This window comes from Culex quinquefasciatus, chromosome 1, assembly GCF_015732765.1.
Source record: "Culex quinquefasciatus strain JHB chromosome 1, VPISU_Cqui_1.0_pri_paternal, whole genome shotgun sequence".
In the NCBI taxonomy this organism is placed as follows: Eukaryota; Metazoa; Arthropoda; class Insecta; order Diptera; family Culicidae; genus Culex; species Culex quinquefasciatus.
The window spans coordinates 39,680,324-39,704,576 of record NC_051861.1 but is presented as its reverse complement, the minus strand read 5'-3'; the positions used below and the strand labels follow the sequence as shown (position 1 = coordinate 39,704,576).

Here is a 24,253-nt window from a genome sequence, read left to right as displayed (position 1 = left end):
TACAACTCATTGAAGGCGATTTCAACTGAAATAGAGTGATGAATAGCTCAATAAGCAAAAAGTTTTGCAAAATTAGTTGTTTAAATAGAAAAAAAATGCAAATTGGATGGAGTTAGGAGCGAGTGCTTAACCTGTGAAACCTACGAGAATATCCCCTAAAATGAATCCATACTCCACAATCATACAAATTATTTTCTTGCCTCTGTGACCAGTAAAAGAGAGCGTGGTTTGATACAAAAAGTTGAAAAAAAACATGTAGAAATTATGTTTTTCATGACAAAAAACTTTTCTAAAAAAAGTCATAATGGTTTCAGTTCTTGGACAAAATTTCAATGCAAAAATCAAACTTCTCTCGTTTGTTTTACTTCAAACAACTCAATGCTTTCAAATATTTGGAATTAACATCATGTCACAATCAGTCTGACATGTTTTGATATTTAACCTTCTAACACCCATTGTTACACTAGTGCTCCATTTTTCTTTTACTACATATTGTAATTTCTTGTATACCACACGGAGAAAAAAGAGTTCCCAAAATCGTGAACAAGTGTTCAAGAAAATGGGAACCTCAAACAAAGTGTTCAAACCCATGGTACGATTTTGAAAAACGTACCATGAAATTTGAACACTTTGTTCGTGGTTCCCAATTTCATGAACGCTTGTTCACGATTTTGGGAACTCTTTTTTCTCCGTGCAGGTATTTAATGAACTGAAATAATTCTTCTAGCACATTAGATCATGGTAACCCGAGCATGGGTAAATAACAAGGGAAATGCGTAATAATACCTTTCTCTGGTATCGATACCAAATTTTGGTATTCCTGGACCCTTTAAAATTTGTCTTAAGGATTATGCAAGAGCAAAATATGGTATCATACCAATTTAAGGTATTGTTTTAATATTGCAAAATTGCAGCATTTGTCAATGGTCGAAAACCACTTTTTGGTATTCTTTTGGTATTACAGTATTTTATCAAATTCCTCTGAAACTATGGGAAAATTTTGACCAATTTTGACAAAATAATTAATTTTGCGCTAAAATGATTCCTCAAAGCGAATGCTTTCATTGAAAACCGGAAATTTCAAACTTGATTTTAAACATTTTTGATATACCCCCTATAGAAATTACTTGAGACTGTGGAAAATTTTCTAAGTCATGATGGCACATTTTGGTATTATTTTGGTATTGAAAGGTTTCATCAATTTTCTCTGAAACTATGGATTTTTTTTAAATTTTTGACCGGATAATTAATTTTGCGCTAAAAGGCCTTGAAACCCAAAAATGTTAAAGCTGATTTAATTTTTTTTTGTGATATACCTACCCGCTAATATTTTTGCCATCATCACTGAGGTAAGGCTATAATCCTGCTCGAAAAATGAACTTTTAAAAAACAGCTTGTAGATCTATATTCATGTATACCTATCGACTCAGAATCGAAAACTGAACAAATGTCTGTGTGTGTGTGTATGTGTGTGCGTATTCCCCTTGGTGCTCAAAATTCTTGCCAAGTTTTCTCGGCACTGGCTGATCCGATTTGAGTCAAATAAGTTGCATTCGATCCGGTTTGGTGCCTCATACTGCACTATTGAATTGTTTGAAGATCTGATAAGTAGTTCAAAAGTTACGTATAAAAAAGTGACAGAGTTGCGAATCGGATCTCACATAAATGCATGTAAACTATGTCCAGACCCATCACCCGACCCATCGTTGGATAGGTCATCAAAAGACCTTTCTAATGAGTCTAATACATTGAAGATCTGGCAACCCTGTCTCAAGTTATGACCACTTAAGTGATATTTATGTACTTTTTTGATGCCGGATCTCACTTAAATGTATGTAAACTATGTCCGGATCCATCATCCAACCCATCGTTGGATAGGTCATCAAAAGACCTTTCTAATGAGTCCAAAACAATGAAGATCTGGCAACCCTGTCTCGAGTTATGAGCACTTAAGTGATATTTATGTACTTTTTTGAAGCCGGATCTCACTTAAATGTATGTAAACTATGTCCGGATCCATTATCCAACCCATCGTTGGATAGGTCATCAAAAGACCTTTCCAATGAGTCCAAAACATTGAAGATCTGACAACGCTCAGTCTCAAGTTATGACCGCTTAAGTGACATTTGTGTATTTTTTTATTGAGATACAAGCCTTACCTGACAAACTTCGTTCTGCCTTTTTTCGTTTGTTGACGTTTTTGACTTTTTTCTTATTCAGCCTCCTGTGATCAAAACTTGATTTTAACCTTTCCCATATAATCTGCAAATTTTCCGGAATCGGTTCCAGAGTGGCCAAATTTGTAACTTTTTGGCGTAAGAACCTTCCTTGGACTCACGAACTTACCATACGAACCCAACGCAACAAAGATCAACTCGATCGGACGTTCCGTGTTGAATTGATTCGCGTTCGAATAAAACCGTCGAAATTTTGTATATATAATATATATAATATATATAGAAGATAGATAGAAGATAGATAGAATTTGTATCCAAATCCATCATATCACTCTTTGATATCACCAAATGTTGGTAAAAAGTGAGGAAGGCAACAACCACATAGGTGGATTAAGTTAGTTTTTTCAAAACACGTTGAAATTTCTTTAAGTCGGGATAACCAAATACTTTGAAAAACGAGTCAATCAACAGATTATTGAATTTTGGTGAATTTCAATCCAGTTTCATTTTAATAATACTTATTTTTCAATCTTGTTATTATTCAGAGCCTTCAAGAACTTCAAGCACAGGCCGTTCATCAATGACAAATGCATTCGGTGTGGTGAAGAATATCACTAAGAACAACATGGAATCATCAGGTGAGTAGATTTGGCTGTTGCATATGGATCATTTCCGTTTTTTCACTAACTGCAACTGCTGCACTAAAATTGGTATGAAAATACCAAATTTTGGTATTACTTGTGCAAATACCAGCGACCAAAATGTGCTCTTGGTTGCCCAGTAATAGATGGTAAAATACCATGAAATCATACCAAAATCTTGTATGTGGAAGGGCACAACAATACAAAAAGGTCCTATAAACTATTGTCTTTCTCTAGAGTTAAAAGATCTACATCTTCAGTGGGATCAGGAGTACTGCAATCGGTTGTGAGAAAAGAATGAAACTGGTGAAACTTTATCTTGATTTTTTTTTATTTCCTGATGAATTGGTGTATATGGAAATTAAATGAAACATTTTTTCGTTATTTACTGATTCGATTTTTTATTTCAATTTATAATTAACAATAATATTAACATTAACAACATTTCCTCTCACCATTCATATCTCAAGTGCCTTAACTAAACAATGGGTACGGATGAACTCAATTTCAAACAAAACATGTGTGTTTGTTATCCTGTATAGTTTTGCATTGGTTTCGAGTAACCCCTAATGAATGTGTGTTTTCCTGCTTATGTATAATGGTGTCATTACCGATTGAAAGTAAGTTTAAATTTTTGCTTAAAATTTTGTAAACTCATGCTTCCCGGGGAGAATCTCTTCCATTCTTTCTAATCCCAATTGCTGACGCGACCGTGACGGGTTACGTACTTGTTTTTGATGTTAATTTTGCTTTGAACGGGGGGAGTGGTGGGTGGGGCTGGGTACTTAACTAAGTTCAGCGGATCTGGTGTGGTATCACAAGAAACATGGCGTAAAAGTTACGTTCGGATCTGAAGACACGTGGCAACGAAAGCGCATACGTGACGAGGGGGGGAGGGGGGAGGGGGTGGAAAGCTTCTTTTTGTTTCTCTTGTTTTCCTCTAAGGTAAAATGTAGCAGCACGTTACAACCTATGGTTTGCAGTTTTTTTTTTCTTTAAAGGGGTTTCAGTTTGTTAATAGATTTGTTCTCTCTACTAGATCAAGCGGTTTCACATACGTTTTTTTAAAGGTTAGAGTTTCAGTTCAGAAGCGGTTCGGCGGAAAAGAAACAGCTTTACGTTATGTGTCTTGTGATGTTTGCGCATGGTTTTGTTGTTGTTTTCTTCTTGTTTTTGTTTTTTTTTTTTTCAAAAACAAGAATATTTACTGAGCTACCTAAATCGAAAACTTAACGCAACACATTTTGAGGCATTTGTTATGTGTTTTTAATTCTTCTTCCGTCTTATTTATTCCGTTAATGAACGTTTTTTTTTTGTTTGTTTGTTTTGAAAATGTCTAAACGAATGTGTTGTTTTGTGGGTGTGTTTTACTTTATCGCGTGTGTATGACTTTTAATTTCATTATCCGCTTTGTTTTGGTATTCACGGGTTGTCTAAAATAAGCTTCCTTTTTGTTTGTTTTGGTTTCTATTAGAAGAATTGTAATGGTTTTAAACACTCGTATTTACATTTATATTTAGCGTACTTATTTTTTGCGTTTTTGTCTGATTTTTTACGAAATTGTTTTATATAAAAAAAGCCTAGATTATGTGGTTTCACTTTTTGTTTTTCCCTTTTTGATTTTCATATGTAAATTAAATGAAAATGGTTCTCGAAAAATGCTTGCTTTACAGTGTTGTGTAATTATTTGCGTTTGTGTGTAATTTAGTTTTTTAGTCATTTGTAATTATATCCATAGTGTAAGCTAGCTCACCAATCTTTCTTAGCTTTAAGTCTTTCGAGTATCATAATTCACGTTACCCTAGAGGGGGGAAAACATTGTCAAATCATTCCGTAAAATTTTAGGTTGATTTGAAAAAGAATGTTTGCGCACGAAAAATAACGTTATTTTTTAAATTAAAACATACAAGTGATTTTACACCGAGAATTTTGCATGGTAATGTATTCACAGTGAGCTCGATTTGCTATGGCATAAATGATTAATTGGGTTCGCACACAGGACGCATATTTGACCTAGATAAAATTGCAAGAGTATGATTTTTAAATCTTAGTGAGCGTGGTAACAAAGTTGATAGAATCAAGATGAAACATCCAATCAACTCATGGACGTTTGCTTGGATCGATTTGCTGAATAACAGAGCTCCTTTCTTCATCAATTCATTTGTTAAATAATATGAAATAATCAAAGATCGAACACTTTTGCAAAATGTTCGCCACGTGAAGAATTTTTTCATCGGAATAAAACTAGATAATAAATAAAATTACTGCATAAAATCAGATGGGAAAAGTCGTTTTTAATTTTTGTTACACTTTTTAAAGCAGCCAAAAATAAAATGCAGAATCTGCAGGATTCAAACCGACCACATACGGAAAGGCCTGCTCCTAAGCAGGAACGGCTATGAGGCTGTTGAAGTCTGGGAAGATTTCACGTTTGAGCTAGAAATTTCTGTTAGGGAGGTGTCCAATGCAATATTTTGTAGGTAAAATTACATACGGGTAATTCTCTACCAACTCACACGAAATCGGGAAAAGTTGCCCCGACCCCTCTTCGATTTGCGTGAAACTTTGTCCTAAGGGGTAACTTTTGTCCCTGATCACGAATCCGAGGTCCATTTTTTGATATCTCGTGACGGAGGGGCGGTACGACCCCTTCCATTTTGAACATGCGAAAAAGAGGTGTTTTTCAACAATTTGCAGCCTGAAACGGTGATGAGATAGAAATTTGGTGTCAAAGGGACTTTTATGTAAAATTAGACGCCCGATTTGATGGCGTACTCAGAATTCCGAAAAACGTATTTTCATCGAAAAACACTAAAAAGTTTTAAAATTCTCCCATTTTCCGTTACTCGACTGTAAAATTTTGGAACATGTCATTTTATGGGAAATTTAATGTACTTTTCGAATCTACATTGTCCCAGAAGGGTCATTTTTTCATTTAGAACAAAATTTTTCATTTTAAAATTTCGTGTTTTTTCTAACTTTGCAGGGTTATTTTTTAGAGTGTAACAATGTTCTACAAAGTTGTAGAGCAGACAATTACAAAAATTTTGATGTATAGACATAAGGGGTTTGCTTATAAACATCACGAGTTATCGCGATTTTACGAAAAAAAAGTTTTGAAAAAGTTAATTTTTGCGTTTCTCTTTGTTTCGTCGTCTTGTCTGTCGCGGGTGACCATGAATGGCCATGATCGATGACGACCAACTTTTTCAAAACTTTTTTTCGTAAAATCGCGATAACTCGTGATGGTTATAAGCAAACCCCTTATGTCTATATATCAAAATTTTTGCAATTGTCTGCTCTACAACTTTGTGGAACATTGTTACACTCTAAAAAATAACCCTGCAAAGTTAGAAAAAACACGAAATTTTAAAATGAAAAATTTTGTTCTAAATGAAAAAATGACCCTTCTGGGTCAATGTAGATTCGAAAAGTACATTAAATTTCCCATAAAATGACATGTTCCAAAATTTTTTACAGTCGAGTAACGGAAAATGGGAGAATTTTTAAAACTTTTTTAGTGTTTTTTTCGATAAAAAATACGTTTATTCGGAATTCTGAGTACGCCATCAAATCGGGCGTCTAATTTTACACAAAAGTCCCTTTGACACCAAATTTCTATCTCATCACCGTTTCAGGCTGCAAATTATTGAAAAACACCTCTTTTTTCACATGTTCAAAAATGGAAGGGGTCGTACCGCCCCTCCGTCACGAGATATCAAAAAACGGACCTCGGATTCGTGATCAGGGACAAAAGTTACCCCTTAGGACAAAGTTTCACGCAAATCTAAGAGGGGTCGGGGCAACTGCTGTGTGAGTTGGCGGAGAATTACCCATACATTTTATTGAATAAGTACTTTTTTGCTCGGTGAGATTTTTTTTAGCAATCGCTGAAAATCGATGCTCTTACGATAGAGATCATCACATCCTGCGTCCGTGTGCGTACAACCTCTCTGTAAAACAAGAACGTCATCTGTCTGTCTGTAAGATTGTATTTGTGTGTTAACTACCCATTTCTAACAAGGCGCTATCTACCGATTTACTTGCTTTGCTTTACTAGAACTATAACTTCTCTGCTGCTTCTTCTTCTTGCATCGTTTGTTTTAATTTTCTGCACATTGAGAGATAGAGATAGAGAATGATAGAGCAGGAAGGTTTTTCCATTGTTTTGTTTTTTTTTCTTCTTGTCATTTGTTTAAACTAGATTGATAGATGTGTCAAGTGCCTCACCGTTACAGGGCACACAACTACAACACGGATTAACATGAATATTTACTTGCGTTTTTTTGCGTTTACTCTTGGTTTTGTTCGCGATACACCGAATAATTGCGTCCTGTCGCTTCAACTAGGAACAAACTAAAGCTGTGTGTGTGTGTTTTTTTTTTAAATTGGTTTAAATCACGTCTATAAAGCAAAAATCGTGAAAACAAAACAATTACCACGCGTAAAACAAACGACTCCTGCCTGGTAGTGGTGGTGGTGGTGTGTACAAATAGGTAACAAATTGCCTAGCTTTCTTGCTTGTTCTCTAGACTACACGGAAAGAACAAGGCCTGGTAAAAAGTGGGTTTAAAGTGATTGTTCTTAGTGCTGCCGCCGGCCTGCTTTCGCTTCCATCTGCGCGCCCTAAATTACGCATTACGCCTAAATGTTCACAGCATTTTCTTGTTTTTCTTTAAATTTAATATTTAGACTTTTTTTTTAGGTTCTGACTTGCTGCATTCGCAAAAACTGAACAGCTCGGTTTCACACGTATCTAAGTAAGCCTCGCCACCTGGTTCAAATGTCTCCTTTTTTTGGTTTGCATTGCAAAGCGCGCTTAGCTCATTTAGGTTTTTTTTCTTGTCCTGTCTTGTAATTTGTAAGGTTACTGTGTGTGTGTGTGTTTTTTTAGCGTTTTATAAAGTATTTGCTATATGCTCGCACTCAATTTCTGCAGTTTTTATGCAACGCGTAATCTCGATGTTATGCTTTTGCGATTTTATGTTGTTGTTTGTTGTATCATTTACTATAGCGAAAACAGATTGGCTTACTTACTTGCTATTTTTACACCAGCCGCTTATACACGATCGGAAATAGAGTTACTTTTTGAATGTGTGAGTGAGTGTTTTTGGTGGTTAAGTTTGTATGGTTTGATATCTTTGAATAATCAAACGAAAATTGCATTGTTAATCCCTTATAAAAGCTCGAATGGTTTGCCCTTAACGACGGAAATTAGCTTCAACTTTGAATGGAAATCATACCAAAAATTGTATTTACAAACAGTTTGGAAATGTGGCTTGTTTTGCACGAACGCAAATCGGATGACAACGGAACGACTGCTGTATGTGTGTGTATGTGTGTGCTGTAAACGCTACGCTGCTGTTTCTTGACTTATAAAAATGATTGATTTATTTGTTTTACTTTTTTGCTTTAAATTGGACACATTACCCTAGAAAATTTATCTTTTTGGTTTTAACTAGTTCGATTTGTACAACTTTTTTTTTGGTTTTAATTTTGTTGGAATTTTTCTATAAAAATGCACGGCACTAAATCTGCAATAATTTTATCTAAGATGTTTACACGTAAAATGGTAAACATTTAAGTAAGCAATATTGTTATGTTATTTTACAGGCTAGTTGTCGTTTTCTTGTGTGTTTTAATCTGTACTCGATTTGCAGTTGCTTTGCTGTTGTGTGGTTTGTGGAATCTTTCCACTTTCTTTTTTTTTTTTATTTGGTTAGTTTTTTTTGTGTAGCATCCTTTTGATGGAGTCCCTTTGCTCAAAGTGCTGCCCTCTTTTGGACAGATGAGCGTACTGTTCCGTTTTGCTTATGATCCCACATCCTTTTTCCTGTAATGAGTTGGCTTGTCTTGGCATTCGTATGCACCTTCTAGAGTTCTCATATAAAAATAAGTAACTAAAAAATCAATATTTTAGAAAAGAAAACATTGCAGGCATGCCTCCACCATATTTTTTTCTAAATGAAATCACAACTTTGTGATTTGTAAATATTGTGAAATATTTCAAAGAAGGCTGTGTTATTATTTAAAAACAACTTGTAAATATGAAATGACTCAGAAAAAAACATCATATCGATATCCTCCCAACCTTAGCTGTCAAATCTACTATAAACAAACACGCACATTCGAAATCACTCAGTTTCGTCTAAACTCAACTTACTCAGGAATTTTCACTCCGGATTAAACGAAAAATGCAGACAAAGACGAGCTCCGAATCTCTTCACTGCAAAGGTTTGTTTGTTGAAAGTCAGTCGCTCTGGATGACAGAAATACCTGATTTGAGTGTAGCCTTTTCAATTTGTGCTTGCACTTTTTTAAGCAAGAGTGTGTCCCTTTCACACCTTATGTAAACTTTCATTTGAGTGAAAGGGATACACAATTGTTTGTAAAAGTTATGTGCCCTTTAGAAATGTTAGGCTCCAATTTAGTTCTAAAGCTTCTTACTTTTCGTACTGAAAAGTACTTTCAGCATCCATTTGAGTGTTTAAAATTTCAACTTTTCAGTTTTTTTTACGAAAAGCAACACTTTTGGATCATGACGCCAAATAACAATATAATATATAATATTCAACTCGCTGCAAAACTTGATTTTTTAAGCACTCGTCGTATTTAACTTGGTAAACTTCGTTTGATAAATGTACGACTCGTACTGCTGCCCACCATTGAAAAAACGGCTAATATCCACTTTTGGCAAAAACGAGATATTCGCACCAGGCGGTAGAGGATGTTCCAACGCATCTCCTAGAACTTGAATTAGATAAAATTTTAGGTATTTCAGTCATATTATGCTTCAAAGACATCAGGTCAAACGTAATTTTATTGACATCTGTTACTGTATGTACTGAAGTAATATTGTGACATTTTTAATCGAATTGAAAGAACTCGATTAAAAATGTTGCTTGTTTGGACAACTTTTTTCAACCAGAAAGAAGTCTAAATTTTGAAGTTAGATAAAATCAGTTCCTTTTCTTTGGGTAAAATTGGTTAGTAAGCAGGACTGTTAAAATAAAACTTCATTGCTGTTTCAATGATATTTTTTGTCATTTTTGCTTCTTTTTTAAACAACTTATACGTAAAATTTGTTGAACATTGGCATGGTTTTGGGATATTTTTTACTCCACTGGTGGTGACACACTCCCACGATGTTTTCTTGGCCCTTGTTTTTGTTTATCTTGTAGTTGCGTACTCGCAAGTAGTACACGTAGGAACTAACGAACGGCAATTTAAGAAACACTAACTAAAGAACAATTTAACGGTTTTGTTTTTGTGTCTGACGGCTCTACTGCTGATTCTGATTTCGGCTAAACTTGGCTACGGCTTCTTCTAACATCTCGGATTAATCTCACTCTCTTACATCTCCAATACGGAATGGTGTGGGAAGCAAAGACGGTTTCGTTTAAGGTCTCGTACATATGAACTTGAAGTGTTGGGGTCGATCGTCAATATGCCAATTGGTTGAGATGTTCTGGTGGCATGACCCCGCAATTTCGGGCTGGTGGAGTTTGGTTTGCTTGGAGGTTTCTCCGCACCAGCTTTCGTACCTTTTATATACTAGATGGCGCAACATATGCTGAATTGGAACATAGAAACACGAAGCTATTGGAGGGATGTTCTTGGAAAATTTAACATTCTGGTTTAAACGCAGCTTAAAACTTAACAAACTTATCTCTTAAGTATTATCGAAAAATAAAGCAACGCATTAACACGCCAACACGCACGGGGACGTGTGGGGCTTCGGTTTCCGGAATTTCTGGTTGCACTTCCGCCGGAGATTTTGTTTATTCTCTCTCTAGCGGTTTTTGGAAAACATTTTAACAAACTTACGAAACACATGCTTGATATATTGCGCGATCTGGTATATAAAATCGGTTTCTTTTGTTCATATGTAAGAGTAGGGACCATCGGTTAAGGCGCTACACAGTAACAGTCAGGAGTTGTCGTCCTTGTTTGAGCCGCCACCGCCGACGCCGGCCTGCTGGCTGTTCTGGTTGCGCCCGCCGGACGGGCCACGGACCGTGGCCGGCTTGTACTCCAAACCCGGATCGAACTGCATCAGCACGAACACCTGCGGGGAAAAAGGGAAATTATAGTTTTTATTATTATCGTGTTATCACACTACATAACAATACGACGTGGACGCCCAGTAAGTTGTCAAGTTGAAAGATGCTTCATAAATTACCAACGCCCCATCCAATCATGGAAGTGTCATCTTTATTTTGCGCAGTTGTTAATTTTTGTAGGTCAGTGTAATCGTCCAAAATTAAATTTCAAGCAATGTTTTCTGAACAACTGAGTTTTAGCGTAAAAAATAGTCAAAATCATTACTCTTTCAAAAATCTTTCTCGTAAAACTGTGATAACCCTTGATGAATGCATGCAAATCCGTTATGTACCAAAATCACACCTCTGAACAGGCCTGCAAAAAGTTTCCAACCCAGCATACAATGAAGCAAACCAAAATGTCAGTTCACTGCTACACTGCACTGTACTGCACTGGTTCAGTGAATGGATCTCAAAAATTCGTGTAAGTGTCGCCGATTTTCGCGTCATGACCCCTGACATTTCCAGCACTGCCTCTGAATGCCACACAAGTTGGTTCGTTTGCATCCGAATCTGCTTTCTCTTTCTCGCAAAAATTGTTTGTCATGTGACTTATGTTTGTCGTGCGGCTTATAGCTGGAAACGTTCGTAATTTTTAAGTTATTTTTTTTTTTGCACTTTACCTTTTTTCATGATATATTTTTCGTTTATTTACAGGTAATGATACTTATCAACGTTTCTCGGTAAGTCAGTTTGCTTTTAAACTTTTAAACTCTGTCTATGAGGCGGATAGTGGATTTGCTAACTCAAATTTCACTGTTTAAAATGACCGCTAATTCAGACGTGTCAGAATTTTTTAAAAATATAACTTCAAAATGAGGAGTCATATGAACGTTGACATTTCAACGTAATTTTTCGACGATTTCTGAGCACATGGGTATTGTGTGTAAACAAACAAAATAATTAATTTAAAGTGGTGCTGAACGGGAAATTCACCAAAAATCATCAATAGATTGATTTTCTTAGAGCAGTTCGGGAGCGATTGATGAAAGCTCGCAAGAGAAATTGATTTGTTTGCGATTATTTCATCCCTGATCGGCCATATCGAGCTGTGTTCTCTGTGTCCGTATCACTGAATTGAACTAACTAAATGTTTTAAATAAACCAAGTGGACACTTTTTTTGAATTTAAGACTTTTTTTGCCAATATTTTCGTCACACTAAGCTTTTCGACCTATTCGTCACTATTGCAGTTTGCCGCTATTCAATCCACTTTGGCGTCATCCATAAAGTGTATCACGCTAAAATCGGCCAAAATTAACCCCCACTCCCCTATGTAACACTTTGTCACACAAGGTTAAAACCCTCTCAAAAGTACGTCACAAGCTTCAACGAACAAAAGACTTTCTACTAGAGGGTGACGAGCGGGAATTCCGGAAAAATCCCGGGAAATCGAACATTTTGGACCACTCGATTCCCGGGAAATTCGGTCGAGACTCCCGGGAAATTTTGCACATATAAATATCAAAGCAAAATTATATAAACTAATCAGAAAATTATTTAAAGAATTCTAAATTGTTTCGAACATTGTACGTGAAATGTTCGATGTTCAAGTTCTTCTCTAATCTTCTTATTCAAAAAAGTGTAAATTTTAAATTCCAATAATTATAACTGAAAGAAGCCAAAAAATGTGGTCCACAAATTTACCTTAAAGTATACTTAGCTGTTTCTTCCCAGATATAAAATCTAATTTCTTTGAAATATTTTTTTTATTTTATTTTTTTTTTAAAGGGAAAGCTTTTTCTCGAGCATAGCAATCCTCATAGTCTGTTTTTTAGACCCTAAGTTAATTTGGCTGTTTAAAGGTAATTTTCATTTTTGGTGTTAATAAGTCATATTGTGTTTCACGTCAACCACAATTTTAAATTCTAGAGATTTTTTTAAAGGGTCCTTTAAGCTTTTGTCTTTTTTCGTTCCTTATCAAAAAAAAAAACTCTAGGATTATATTTTCGGGGAAAAAACTCTGGCGATCTTTGTAAAGTTAATGTCCGCCATTTGTGATCATTCGGGTTTTCCGGATATCTGTAATTTTTTCTTCAATGAATATTTATAATTGACATTAAAAAGGAAAAAAAGTTGTTTAAGTCGTTATTTATCATATTGCAAAAATCTCGATATACAGGGAAATTATATATTATTTTTAAACATTTTAAACTAAAATGTTGAGTCCCAAAGAGCTCAAGAAACGATCTTTTTTTTAGATTCAGAAAAAAAATCAAAAGGTACATATAGTTCCTCCAAATAATAAGGATACTTAAAATAACGTTTCATAGAATAAGTATGAAAACATTGTAAGTAATTTCATTTAAAAAAAAAAAACAAATGTATTGCTTTTCCTTTTAAATTATTGCCACTATTAGTATAGTAAAAAACACTCCCGGGTCCCGGGAATTCCCGGGAAATGACCAAATTCAACTCTCGATTCCCGGGAAATTGAAAATCTCGAGAATCGTCACCCTCTACTTTCTACGTTCAGCAAGAGAAAAAAATAGAAGGGAACTTAGCTATTCTCTCTCGCGCACTAAAGATCGGTAAAAGGAAACTCAAAAAAATCATCATCTGGATTCTTCGGCGGAACACCGATTCTACTACTACACTTACAAGTCACACGTTAAAATAATGTCACTGTCACTTTTTGTAAATAAACAAAACGTAAAAAAAATACGTGATGCTAACAATGACATCTGGAGTTTTTTTTTGAAAAGGTCCAATAAACCAAATTTCCAGTTTTTGCTTTTTGGGTGTCTTTGAAACCACCTTGAGTCAGGGGTATTAAAAAACACCCAAAAAGCAAAAACTGAAAATTTGGTTTTGTGGCCTTTTTCAAAAATAACATTTACAAAAAATCTTCTACTGCTGGGTGTTCTTCGAATTGTTCGGAAGCGATTTTCTTTTGCGTGTTTCACTTTCCTTCGCGGTTAAAGAGAGTGTGTAAGCGAAAAAGATTTTTTGCGATTATTCTTTCCCTGTCAACAAGAGATAGTTGCTTGCTTACTTTTATTTGAGCTATTTTTTACTTTTAAATAGTCAATAACACTTTATCGAAGCTGTTCAAAGTTTCAAAGTTCTGATAAGCCAATAATAGAACTGGGCTGAAAAAGTGCATATTTCCCCTATAATCTTGTTTTTTTTTTTGGAACGTTTTCTCGGACATCTTTTTCAATATGCGAAAAAAATAATACTCTGATAATTGTGGTTGTGTATCCCGTTAACCCTTACCTGATCCGTCGGCAGCAGCGAGAAGTCGTCCGGCGGGTTCGTGATGACGTACCGCTTGCTGCTCGCGTCACAGCTCGAGCTCGTGTCGCGGAACCGGTACAGTCCGATGCACAGCATGCCGTACGATTTGAGCGCGGCCACAAACAGATCGCCGTACTTGCCGGCCTCGCCAAACTGCGCCAGCGGTCCGTCGTACAGGGAAATCTGCCCGACCCGGCATCTATTCGAAGGAAAGTAAAGGTTTGATCATGCCGTGTTCGCTGGTGAACCGTGTTTAGTTACCTATCCCGATTGCTAAGACTCTCCGGCGTGCTGTAGCCCCCGCGGAGACCAGCACCTTCCGCCAGTATCAGCTCCAGCTCTGGCGTCGCACCGCCCGTAATGAGCGATCGTATCAGTGTTAAGGCGTTTTGATTGAAGTATGTCTGCAACGGAATGGAGTTAGGTTGGGGGGTCGAGTGAGACGACAAGGCACTTACCGTTGACATGAGGGAATCTAGCACACTCACGGCGAACGCGGTACCGCAGGCGAACGGTTGCGTCAGGTACAGCTCGGTGTCCGGATCGTCGTCGTCGTCCTGGTCTAGAAACTGCACGTTGCTGTCGTTTACCAACTCTGTGGGATTCAAAAATGTTAGGATTGTTTCAAGGGATGGCCATTTCGAGGGATCCTTACCCGTGATCATAGGCACGTTGGCTCCGTAGACGGACCCGCGCCGCTGCAGCACGATGGGGCTGCCCACCGGCGTCAGGTTGTCCTGCTCGGAGCCCCGCTGGCTAAGCACTCCTATCGTGTCGTCGAACGTCATTGCTTTAATGTTGAGTGAGGCTAGGATGGCTTCCTTATCGGCTAACGTCGGATCGTCGTTGCTAGGAACTTTTGCCGATAGAATACAACACATATCACAAAGGTTTACGTTGACCGCCCGTAGATCGGCTCTACTCAGCGGTGATCCCTGTGGGGGAAAGAACAAACAGGTTCAGCAGCTGGCCTTTGATACCGACTTCAAACCTGATGCCACTTACATTCAGTACGGATATCTTCGGCAGATTCTGCAGCATCTTCCACTCGCGTCGAATGTACTCAACGGAACCCACGATCACGACGTGTTTCAGCTCATGGTAGTGAAAGTTTGAAGCACGTAGTGGCATCACGAGGTTTCTTAATCCTATCAGCGGCGAGTCCGGATCGGCGAATAGACACACAACGACGTGCCCGTTCAGTACCGTCATGGCCGCCTGGTTTCGGTCCTGTTGACGAGCGGAAGGTTTCAGGATTAGTACACAATCACTACATGGAGCAATCCCGTCGAATACTCACCAGTATACATTCTTCTAAGCTCTTCGCTGGACTCCAGTGGAACATCCCGGTCGAGTCGTACTTCATCTCCGTCTTCTCAAAGTCGAAATCCTTGGACTGGTCGTCGGCGATGCCGGCCTGCAGCGTGACCCCGTTCTGGTTCTGCGCGCCGGACCCACTGCCCCGACTCGTTGGCCTGCGCGAAAGATTCGTATTTGTAATCAATGTACCGTTTCTCCAAGACCGTGCTACACAAGCACTCGCAAGTCGCACTACCATGCCGAACTTAAGCTCAACCAGAAAAAAAGTAATCAAATATACAGTAGCGTACGATTTTTGGGTGGGACAAACAATTCGTAGCAAGAACTCAAAATTCAAAAAAAGAAATAAAATCATTCTATGACAGAATCTGGGAAGTTACACCGAGACACACACTAATGCGCAACTCAAAATCTTCGAATGGGCTCCTAAAAAGATGCGGGATGATGAAAGAAACTCAACTCAAGGTGAAACTTTACCAAAAAATAAAATCACATGTTCTGCTCTCACGAGAGAACGCATTCAAAAATCAACTGAAGAAGCATGGTTGTTTTTTTTTTTTTAACGGGGAAGTCGAACGGAAGGGATTAACTACACGGTTTTGGGGATTCAAGAACATTCTACAGAGAAAAAGAAGAAAGCAAAACAGTTGTTTGATTTGGTTCGTACATGAGCTTCTTCACTTCGTATGCTAGCTGATAGCCCGCATAAGGGCTCGGTTCACCATCCAAAGGCCTGCAAGAATGAGGAGGAGAAATGATGTGATTGTCTACTATCTTTCCTTGAACTGCTTTATTTAGCGATTCTTGTTATCATGTACTGAAATAATCGTATGACACAATGCCCCGCATATTGGAAATCTTTTAACATACCATATCGTTTTCAAGTCCTTTACACTTTTTGCCCTCCTCTCCTTACTGAGGAAAGGCTATAAAGTCACTTGAAAAATGAACTTCTTAATCAGACCTCATAGATCCACCTTCACGTATTGGGACAGGGGGCAGAATGGCCTGCCTAATCCATAGAAAACCATACAAATTTATGAATCCAGTGTAGTAGACTTATGCTTTGGGATGTTCCCTTCAATGTTGTATACTTGGTTGTTCAAAATTTTTAGCTTAAAACTATTTTTGATGCATTTTTTTTAATGTGTTTTCGACTACTTTTCCAGAGTGCAGGACAGAATGGATTACCCTGCGGAGCAGAATGGGCCACCTTAGAAAACAAGCCATTTCGTTTAACAAAACGTTGCAGGGAGATAAGAAATGACTTGAGGGACCTTTCTAACATAGTTTCCATGAAGTTAGACCACGTTTATAAAAAAAGTCACTTACGAAAACAAAAATATTAAAAAATAGTGTTAGTATGTTGTAATAAGACACTATTTTTACAAATAAGCAGCAAAACAAGTAAAAAATCAACTAATGTTGCATTGAAGGTGATTTGTGAAGCTACCAGGAGTGAAATAATCCATTTAACTCAAATTTCGTGACTTTTGATTGTTTTTATAAGGCAGGAAAAGGGTGGTCCATTTTGCCTCCAAGTGAATTTTAATTTAACACTTCCACCACCAAGCATCTAAATGATTTGAAGGTTCCGTTGTTGGTTGTTTACCTTGGTAGTACCAAAAAAGTGTCCACGTGATTTTTTGATGGTCCCTTAGTCAAGTACTTCAAAAGTTAAGCTAATAAAACGATTTTGACTAAAGGTCGCAAGATTGTAAAAAGGGTGGGTGGGCATGTTATATATTTTTAGAAAGGTATTTGAAAGACAACCCTATCGAAAGTAATAAGCACTTAAGTGTTATTTATACACATTTTTGGGGCCGGATGTGAGCCATTTCCATGAAAGCTTGCAACATACGACCCATAAACTTTTCTTTCAACAACATTTTGATTTGAAACAATGATGTGGAGTAAATATAAACTCATACATTGTTCAGGTACCGTGAACCGGATGACATAGATGGCGTGGATGACATTGATCGTCTGGGTGATATGATATTTTTGCAAAATCAAAAAAATGCCATTCGAACGGAATGGTTAGATGCCATACTGAGCTTGGATAGAAGTGCTCAAAATACTTCAAAAATAAGTTTTGAATAAAGTTAAAAAGTTTTCAAGAATGGTGATCATAATTTCAAAAAAAAAGTCAAATTTTTGGTTTGGGTGACAACAAAAATTGATGCGGTAAACCGGGGTGACATTGATAGGTTCAATATTTTATTTTAGCAATATGAAAATACGAATTATATATAAACATAATATTATGGAATCTTAATCAGATTGATAGAACAATGTTCCACAAGTTTTGAAAAGTTTCAAAAGTTAATCAACTTTATTTATGAAAACATTGATAAATATGATAACTAAAAAATCTCAAAGTGTCATGAAAATGAGTTCGAAGCAACAGCAAAACACTATTCTATTGTTACAAATTGGTAAGTGTTATTGATACAGACATCATAAATATCTTCAATAGTATCAAGAATAATATAGGCTTTTTTTAGTGAAACAATTTGTATAATTTATGAATCATGCTACAAAATTGGTTTTGATTTCAACCAAAATTGATATTTCAATGAAAAAAAAATCAATTTCAGATAAATTATGATCAAACGTTGTACTTTTTATTGACTTTAAACTCAATTGACTTTTGCTTTTTACGAACACAGAGAACACAGCTCGAGATGGGTGATAGAACTATTCTCTCGAGGTTCATTCGCAAAAAAATTCATTCGTCAAAACAAAAAACAAAATTTGTCAACTACGGGAATCGAACCAGGGACCTTTGACAGACTAACCCAATGACTTAACTGTCTCGGCCACCACAGCTTGGTGACCAAGGAGTGGTCAAAAGTGGTGGTGTATGACACTTGTTGGAGTTTTATTGTTTCAATTAACGAATGCACATTTGTTTCGATGGTGTGAGTTAGTAATATTCTATCGATTTTGGAGCTGAGCTCTCAATAAATTATGAAGGAACGATTCTCTCGACTCGATTATGAAGGAACGATTCTCTCGAATTCTGGGTGTAGGATACCCCAGGTTTCTATCACCTTGGTCCTTTAATTAACGAATTTCAACGAAACTTGTGTGACCCAGCCCAGCCCAAGTAACATTTTTTTCCAGGAGTTCTACGAGAGCTTTTCAAGATAACTACAGCATAGCAGTTTGGGCCGCGGTAGGATAAAATTCTCTTCAAAACTTCTTCAGGAGTTTGGAAGAGTACTTGAAGAGAGTTTTATCCTACCGCGGTCCAAACTGCTATGCTATAGCATTCTTGAAGAGCTCTTGTAGAACTCCTGGAAAAAAATGTTACTTGGGCTGGGCTGGGTCACACAAGTTTCGTTGAAATTCGTTAATTAAAGGACCAAGGTGATAGAAACCTGGGGTATCCTACACCCAGAATTCGAGAGAATCGTTCCTTCATAATCGAGTCGAGAGAATCGTTCCTTCATAATCGAGTCGAGAGAATCGTTCCTTCATAATTTATTGAGAGCTCAGCTCCAAAATCGATAGAATATTACTTAATTTGTTCAAAATTCATTGAAAATATTTAGTTCATACCCTAAGCCGGGAAGACATTGTAGGATTAGGATTTCAACTTTTTTCAAATACTTATGGTTTATATTTTTAATGTTTTAAAAATATAAACCATAAGTATTTGAAAAAAGTTGAAATCCTAATCCTACAATGTCTTCCCGGCTTAGGGTATGAACTAAATATTTTCAATGAATTTTGAACAAATTAGACCTTTTTTCATGATTGATTTATTTTGAAATTTGAATTTTCGACTTTCAGTTTCTGACAGTTTTCTAACAAAACGAATTTACAAAGTTCAGAAATTGTTTTGAAAGTGAGAATGCCCTTCATTTGTTAATAGAATGCACTGTGTGTTTTCAAATCAACGTTAAGGCATTTTAACATTTTCACGCTCTGAGCGTGGAAACGTACACTTAAAAAAAACATGTTGATATTAAATCTGGAAATGAGTACTGCTTTAATGTCAGACAAAATGGGTAATTTTCCGCCTAAAAATTAAATTTATCAATTTTTCGTGGTAATGACACATTTTCAGTCTAAATTGAGGTAATATTGCATCATAAAAACCTTCAAATTCAATTTTCTACTGTGTTGCCTTTTGGAAACATCTTTTTGGTGACCCTAATATACTCTTCAAAATCGTGTGAACCACCCCCACAACAATGTGTAGCACATAGCATTCAAACACTTACCGGTTGTACGTCGATGGCGATACTATATTATCCGGTGGTTGTCTATTTACATTAGGTTTCACTTTGTTAACTTGTTTAGTAGAATTAAGCATCTGATTGGGACTTGGTGACGGTATGTTACTTCTTCGGTTGCGATTGATTACTGTTGACGGCATGTCGACGGGGAGGGAGAAAACAATAGACAAAAAGTTAGTACACGTCGTAGTTGGCACTGCGTGGACACCGACAACAGATCGTAACGCCACGTAACGTATAAGATGATGGTAGGCTATTTTTTTTTTGGTTTTGTTTGTTTGTATGCAGAAGAGACACACTGAGTAACGGAGTTTTGTTTATGGTGTTGTTTGTGTGTCTGAAACACAGCCAGTACACCATTTTTATGGTACAAAGCAGCTTAACAGAGACGCCTGGCAAATTATACGGATAATTTTACACGGTAAACGATAACTGGTACAAAGCGCAAATTATTATATATTCTGAGACTTAGATCTTAGAGGAAAGAAGAAAGGACGAAAAACAGTAGCACTGTTGTAGACAGAAGAAAATACAATCGATGGCACTCACAATTGATATCCTCGCGATCCCTGGTAATATCGCCTGCGTGTGATGAAATGGATTGCGAATCGAATTTGTTTTTTGTTTATTTGCCGATATTTTTTGTTTGTTTGTTTATTTATAGCACCATATTCGTAGTAATTATATGGTTCATTTTGTTTTTTGTTTTGGTTTACGGTTGGCATTGTAACAGACAAAAAGAGCAAAAAGAAGAAAAAACAGTTCATCAATTAGTGTTCATTCTTGATAACGGCTTTGTCAAGAAAGAGTGTCACACACACAGCAAAGTTAGGGGGGTTGGGCAGCTTCAAAAATGTTAAAATAGACTTTTGTAAGCAAAAAACAATACCGTAAGCCATAACTGAAAGTACAAATATCATAACAAAACAAAAACTGGCAGCAAAACTGATAATAATTGAAAGCACATAAATTCGCTTAAAATGATTCGGTTCTGGTTATAAACTAAAAAAAAATACACACAAAATTGTCCTGAGAGTGACAAAATTAACTCAACTACTACTCCACGCAAGGATCACACACTACTACTACACACTGAAATGCGCCGTGACAAACAGAGAGAGAAAGAACACACTTTTGCGGTTAGTAACGCTTCTGTTGCATTTTGGCCCAACCAAACAAAAAATTCGGGTAAAAATTCGTGAGTTCATAAAAAAGGTGCAAGTTTGTTTTAAACAAGCAGCGGGGTCAAACTTAAACAACAATATTGAACTGAAATGAGTTATATTTTACTGTTTCTTCCATTTTCTGTGAAATTTTGAACATTGGGATTTGCTTGCTCAGACAGAAAAGCGAGTTTTGGGACTGAATAAAGTAATTAGAAAGGTATCTTCCTGTTGTGAGATGTGTGACAATGTGAGAATGATGTGTTGATGCGTTTGATGTGCAGAAGAAAATGTGTGGATTTATTGGTAGAAGATACGCAGCAGAAATTAAATGGTCACCCTTTAGGTTAGGCTTCACCTGGAGGATGTGTTTTTTTTTTTAAATGCAATCAAGAAGGGTGAATTCTCATATGCTTTAAGGTGGTTACCAAACATTCGCTCTTTATATTGGGAAGTTATATGGTCAACTGAGTACACTTTTGGACTCGACCTTCACCGACTTGGACCAAACTTGGAGGGAACGTTCATCTATCGATAGTTAACAGAAATCCCAAGTTTGGTGTTGATCTTTTTTGGCGATTTTCTAAAAAACTTTTTTTTCTTTTAATAATAACTTTGCAACTATTTGAGCAAAAGACTTTCTACAGGTTGCATAAAATTTTAACCCGTTTTAAGTATAAACATTCAGTTTTGACCAAATGCTTATATTTTTATTTGTTTTATTTTATCACCATCGTGTTCCCCGGACAATTTTACATAATAATCAATGTAGACTTCAAACTAAAATGAACTATTGGCGAGATACAGTGATTTTACTGGAAAAAAGTTTGATTTTGCACTGCACTCTGTCCAATGAATTCAAATCCGAAATAAGTTTCTCACATATAAAAACCGAATTATGCGAGATTCATTCCTGTTTGTTGAAAAGTACACCATGAACTTCCGAGTGCTGCGCAAAATCAAACTTTTTCAGTAAAATCGCTGTATCTCGTCAATAGTTCATTTTAGTTTGAAGTCTACATTGATTATTATGTAAAATTGTCCGTGGAACACGATGGTGATAAAATAAAACAAATAAAAATATAAGCATTTGGTCAAAACTGAATTTTTATACTTAAAACGTTAAAATATAGTATTAGCCAAAAAAGAGGGTGGTGCCAAAAATAGAGGGATGGTCCAATCAGCACCAAACTTGGGATTTCGGTTAACTATTGATAGATAAACGTTCCCTCCAAGTTTGGTCCAAATCGGTGAAGGTCGAGTCCAAAAGTGTACTCAGTTGACCTGGAATGACCCATATACCAATCCAAAGATGTGCCACAACATGGATCCGGACATAATTTTGAAAAAATACTGAAACCCGGAATCTACACACATATTAGGGTGGTTCACCATTGCAATTCATTTTGGTTTGGGAGTTTATGTGGAAAAATCTTATTTTTCTCACTTTGATTTTTTAATTTTTATTTTCGCTTATTTGTTTTTGAACCAACCAAAATTGAACCAAAAAAACCAAAATTGTCTAAAACTTTCCCAAAGAATGTATGGTGGTGGCTTGCTCCTGTCAAAAGATACAGCTTGCCCAAAATTGGTCTAAAACACGATTTTCGATAAAAAAAATACGCTTTAAGCCAGTTTAAAAGCCGCTGAATTTTGACAGCAACAAAGCAGCATCATAATTACTTCGGAAAAGATTTAGAGAATTTTCTTTGAATTGGTTTTGAATTAGTTTAATAATAAGTTCAAAATTATATTTGAAATATAAAAATACAAATCTCCATACAGAATTAAAATAATTTTGGGGACATGTTGTGAGGCCCAAAAGCCACCGAAAAAAATTCAAGTTTGATTTGATAATTAACCAAAAATCACATAACGACGAATCCGTCTAATAAATATGGCTAAAAAAGTTATAAAAAATCAAATTGTTTGTTCTACAGCATTTCTCCGACGTAATCCGATGGCTTAAAAACAGTTAGGCAAACCAACCCTCTTTTTTCATTTTATCTCCCATTCATGCCGGGATTCGAACTATAAACCTTTGGATTGTGAGTCCATCTATATCTTCATGTTTTGATATTTTTTGATTTTATGAAGCTTTAGACAAGTTATTTTTGAAAATTTACCAGGCGCAATGCAAACTGACTAGATGGACCAAATTGGCCAACAATTTTTATTGAAGATTCTCAAAATATATCCCGTGGCATCCCAAACATGAGTTGATTTGGTCAACGCGATGATAAGATGATAAACTGTTATATTTCAGTCAGTTTTTAACCAATTGCCATCAAAGTTGAGCAGTTGAAAATGTAAAAAAAATCAAAATTGATTTTGAAATTATTCAAATTTGAACTTTCTATCACCTAGATTTTTGTTCTATTTATTGAAAACTGTTTCGTGATAATTTTTCGTATGTGAGGATTTCGGTCATTCGATTTTTTTTTTTTTGTATTTTTTAATCCGACTGAAACTTTTTTGGTGCCTTCGGTATGCCCATAGAAGCCATTTTGCATCATTAGTTTGTCCATATAATTTTCCATACAAATTTGGCAACTGTCCATACAAATATGATGTATGAAAATTCAAAAATCTGTATCTTTTGAAGGAATTATTTGATCGATTTGGTGTCTTCGGAAAAGTTGTAGGTATGGATACGGACTACACTGGAAAAAATATACACGGTATAAAAATGGTGATTTTTTTTATTTAACTTTTTATCACTGAAACTTGATTTAAAAAAAAACACCCTTTTTTATTTTTTGATATGTTTTAGAGGACATAAAATGCCAACTTTTCAGAAATTTCTAGGCTGTGCAAAAAATCATTGACCGAGTTATGATTTTTTTAATCAATACTGATTTTTTCAAAAAATCGAAATTTTGATCGCAAAAATTTTTCAACTTCATTTTTCGATGTTAAATCAAATTTGCAATCAAAAAGTAGCTTAGTGAAATTTTGATAAAGTGCACCGTTTTCAAGTTAAGGCCATTTTTAGGTAACTTTTTTGAAAATAGTCGCAGTTTTTCATTTTTTAAAATTAGTGCACATGTTTGCCAGCTATTGAAAAAAATTATTTTGAAAAGTTGAGAAAATTCTCTATATTTTGCTTCCTCGGATTTTGTTGATACGACCTTTAGTTGCTGAGATATTGCAATGCAAAGGTTTAAAAACAGGAAAATTGATGTTTTCTAAGTCTCACCCAAACAGCCCATCATTTTTCAATGTTGATATCTCAGCAACTAATGGTCCGATTTTCAATGTTATAATATGAAACATTTGTGAAATTTTCCGATCTTTTCGAAAACAATATTTTCAAAATTTTCAAATCAAGACTAACATTTCAAAAAGGCCAAACATTCAA

The 24,253-nt window shown here is 36.0% G+C and overlaps 1 protein-coding gene across 17 annotated transcripts in view; it reads right to left on the bottom strand.

Annotated features, from left to right (window-relative positions):
- Window positions 1–7,193: 7,193 nt before the first annotated feature.
- The window catches only part of LOC6037328 (calcium-activated potassium channel slowpoke), a 117,567-nt gene continuing 100,507 nt past the window's right edge, over window positions 7,194–24,253 (bottom strand). For all 17 annotated transcript variants that reach the window (XM_038253025.1, XM_038252969.1, XM_038252983.1 and 14 more), the window contains 10 exons: window positions 20,279–20,311; window positions 19,715–19,856; window positions 16,147–16,212; window positions 15,460–15,634; window positions 15,165–15,389; window positions 14,815–15,094; window positions 14,618–14,754; window positions 14,421–14,563; window positions 14,139–14,358; window positions 7,194–10,886 (listed from right to left, as the gene is read on the bottom strand). In XM_038253025.1, coding sequence (XP_038108953.1) covers window positions 10,749–10,886; window positions 14,139–14,358; window positions 14,421–14,563; window positions 14,618–14,754; window positions 14,815–15,094; window positions 15,165–15,389; window positions 15,460–15,634; window positions 16,147–16,212; window positions 19,715–19,856; window positions 20,279–20,311 — 1,559 coding nt within the window. In that variant the 3' untranslated portion in view covers window positions 7,194–10,748. The remainder of the gene's footprint in view (window positions 10,887–14,138; window positions 14,359–14,420; window positions 14,564–14,617; window positions 14,755–14,814; window positions 15,095–15,164; window positions 15,390–15,459; window positions 15,635–16,146; window positions 16,213–19,714; window positions 19,857–20,278; window positions 20,312–24,253) is intronic.